The sequence below is a fragment of the Trichinella spiralis genome (genome assembly GCF_000181795.1).
Source record: "Trichinella spiralis strain ISS 195 chromosome Unknown Scfld340, whole genome shotgun sequence".
Lineage (NCBI taxonomy): Eukaryota > Metazoa > Nematoda > Enoplea > Trichinellida > Trichinellidae > Trichinella > Trichinella spiralis.
In genome coordinates this window covers 1-3199 of record NW_003527279.1, presented here as the reverse complement: position 1 = coordinate 3199, position 3199 = coordinate 1, and the positions used below count along the sequence as shown (strand labels likewise).

General features: G+C 33.6%; 1 protein-coding gene across 1 annotated transcript; it reads left to right on the top strand.

Annotated features, from left to right (window-relative positions):
* Nucleotides 1-48: 48 nt before the first annotated feature.
* On the top strand, nt 49-2723 carry Tsp_13192 (conserved hypothetical protein; the record flags this gene model as incomplete). Its single annotated transcript, XM_003370908.1, is given in 10 exon segments — nt 49-265; nt 281-749; nt 878-994; nt 1125-1195; nt 1362-1478; nt 1941-2005; nt 2065-2157; nt 2218-2295; nt 2357-2528; nt 2658-2723. Coding segments are annotated over 10 exon segments (1465 nt in total), but the record flags the coding sequence as incomplete, so codon positions are not given.
* Between the last annotated feature and the right edge of the window lie 476 nt (nt 2724-3199).

Genomic DNA, 3199 nt, shown 5'->3' with positions numbered 1-3199 from the left:
TCATGTGATGTTTTCCGTAAGAATACATATCTAACGGAAATGGTACAGTGACGGTATGTTGTTTAAATGTGCGGAGAAGGGGTGTTGTAATAATACTGATTGTGATGAAAGAGTTTCCGTGCTCACATATGAAAGCACACTTCTTGCTAATTTTCCTGACTTGTCGCACGACAGTTATTGCCGATGTTTACTTTTAAATTCAACATTCTTAACATGGAATCTATCAAACGACCATATATACGACTGTGATGACATGAAATGTGATGTATTTATTTGTCAGAACGACGAATACACGGATTGCAACGAAACTAGAGTTGAAAACTGTACTTATTTATTGGAAGCCGGAGATTGTAAAGAATTCACTTACGAAGTGATATCTGAAAAAGAACATCCCTATGGAAGGGACTGTGAAGAACGAAATTACGGAGAATCATGCTTGTGCCCTTGCGCAGGAACATGGACTGAGTGGTCCATTGTATCACAAACGTGTGGTAAAGTTGTTTCCAATAGGTATCGTCCTACGCTGGATATGGTATCAGAAGATGAAAGTTGCGATGGAGCGGAAGATTCATGTTGCAAGGAGACCAAAGAGGACTTTGTAGTTTGCGATCACTACAAGTATACTAGGATTGAATATGAAACGTTCAAAGAGAAATGCGAACGGCAAAAGGGACAGGTGAAAGCGACAGAAATTGAGCTTGTATGCGTTTGTTTGCGTAGCGAGCAGTTTGGCGAATTTTGTGAAAAAAGTAATACTTAAAAAAAATTGCATATATTATCAGTGTAAAGTTTTTAATGGAGAATTTTAAGTTTTGAATTAATTTTTATTTTGACTGTTGTTAAAGTAGCGAGTTTAATCTGTAATTTAATGTTTCAGCTGCAGATTTATGCAGTGAGCACAAATGGTGTCTAAATGGAGGCACCTGCCGCAACTACAGAGGGAATTATAGATGTCATTGTACCAACGGTTTTTCAGGAATGAACTGCACCGATGGTAATTACGTCATTTTTTATTTTACTTTTTATTGTAATTAATATCAGCAATGAGCGAATATGCACTTCCTTTCTACACTGCACATCCCTCTGAATATGCTGTTTACATTGATTTCAAACCTATATTTCAGTTGTCGAAGTGTGTCAATCAAATGAGCAGTGCCTAAATAAAGGAGTCTGCGTTTTGCTTCAATCAGGCAATGTATGTGAATGTGATGATCAGTTTTTTGGTACTAACTGCGAACTGAGTAAGTTACTTGATTGAGCAGTATATTTTTATTTCTTTCATAAATTATTTTCTGATCATTATATTTAAAGGAAGTGTTTAATAACAAGTGTAATTTGTGCATTTTTTTTGACATTTACAGAAATTGGCAGCTGTGAAAAAGCACTTTGTCAAAATGATGCAGCATGTCTTCAAGTCACGAACAATGCATATAAATGTGATTGCCCCTATAAATACGAAGGAACGTTTTGTGAAAAAAGTAAGTTTAATTCATGCAAAACCAAGGGAATTTGCAAATATTATTCAATTTCAGAATTGTCTACTGTGGAGATTTATATTCGGCTAATAAAAAATAGCCTTGCTTTCCAAATAGCCCTAATTATCATTGTGCTGATAATAATTGTGTTTGGCTGCTCCTTATTAATTATGGTAATATTTCTGTTCTATTTATTAGATTTTTGCGAAGCGGACTGCATTTAGCAATTTTATTTTAATATCCGTTTTAGCTGAAAATTTATAAATCGAAAAGGTGTCTTGAATGTTTCATTCTGTTAATAATTCATAAACTTTCCTTCTTTTACATGATTTTCTGAATTTCTTGAACAGTTTTCAATTTATTAAGCAGATGAATGTAAACCCGTATTTATAGTAATTTTGTATATATCTTAAACTATACATTTTCTTTAAACTTAACGTTATTTGTGATTATTTGGCATTGCAGGCTATTCGTGGGCATCATATCCGCAAAGAAACTTCTTTTGAAAGAGTGCTTAGAACAGGGCTAGAGTAAAAACTTACAAATCATTGGAATAATGCTTATAAATGTTATTCTGCGTTTATTGTAGAAAGAGAAAAGCTGTGATTGCTCAATACGATGCTAAACATAAATTAGGTAATGAAAAAGGTACAACACAGAAGTCGAGCAGCTCTGCCGTTGGGTAAGAAATTACAAATCATACAAATTATGCTCACTGTGCCTCATTTTACATGTATTTAAGGCAGGAGGTGCATTTTGGAAAATTTCGAATATGGAATAAATCATCGGTTCGATCATCAGATTCCGAAGCAGCCAGTGGGTATGAAATTAGAAATATAATAGAAATAGTGTATGTAAAATTAATTTTGCATGTACTTTAGCTCAAGGAAAAAATCAAAAAGCAAGAAAGTCAAGGTCTCACATCGGGATGCCAGTAGGCGGATGAAATTGAAGGGAAGGAAGAGCAGAAGCCGACGTTCTCGTTCACAATCAAATTCACGTCATCGATCGCGTTCGCGATCACGATCTCGTTCGAATTCTGCTTCTCGAAGAGTTTAACCCGTTTTTTTTGTAACACAACTGATTTCTGTTATTCTAACTATCACCTTGCACTCATAGTTAAATTATTGTTGTATAATTTATTATTATTATTATTATTATTATTATTATTATTATTATTAGTATTACTGCCGGAAACTATCTACCGGCAGCCTACAATTGCTTCTCATTGCGGAATGCATTGTTTGAAAAGAAATAGAATACTGTGATTTAATTTCATCGTTTAATATCAGTTATGAGATAAGATTTTTCAACAAACGTTTACTTAAAAAAAATTATTTCCAAATCACATAATCCAATAAATAAATAAATAAATAAATATATATATATATATATATAATGCAATTAGTGTTTCATTCATGGTTTGCAATGGCTGGGCTCTTTAATGTCCAATGCGCTTTGCACGATCATAATTGCCATGTTTTTCATTGATTTCGCTCTGATTCGTATAACGTGTGGCTATTTGATTGCACTTTCACTGAGTAACAACGATGCAATGGAAATTTGCATAATTAGTATAATATTTAATCGCCCAGGGTGAAACGTCATTACGAATGCTAGGAAAATAAATAATTTCACAAGTGATGTCAAATTATTGAGCTCATGCATAGTATTTGTTCGAATCTGCAGAGGATTCCACCAGTAAGTACAATGGAACTTATTCC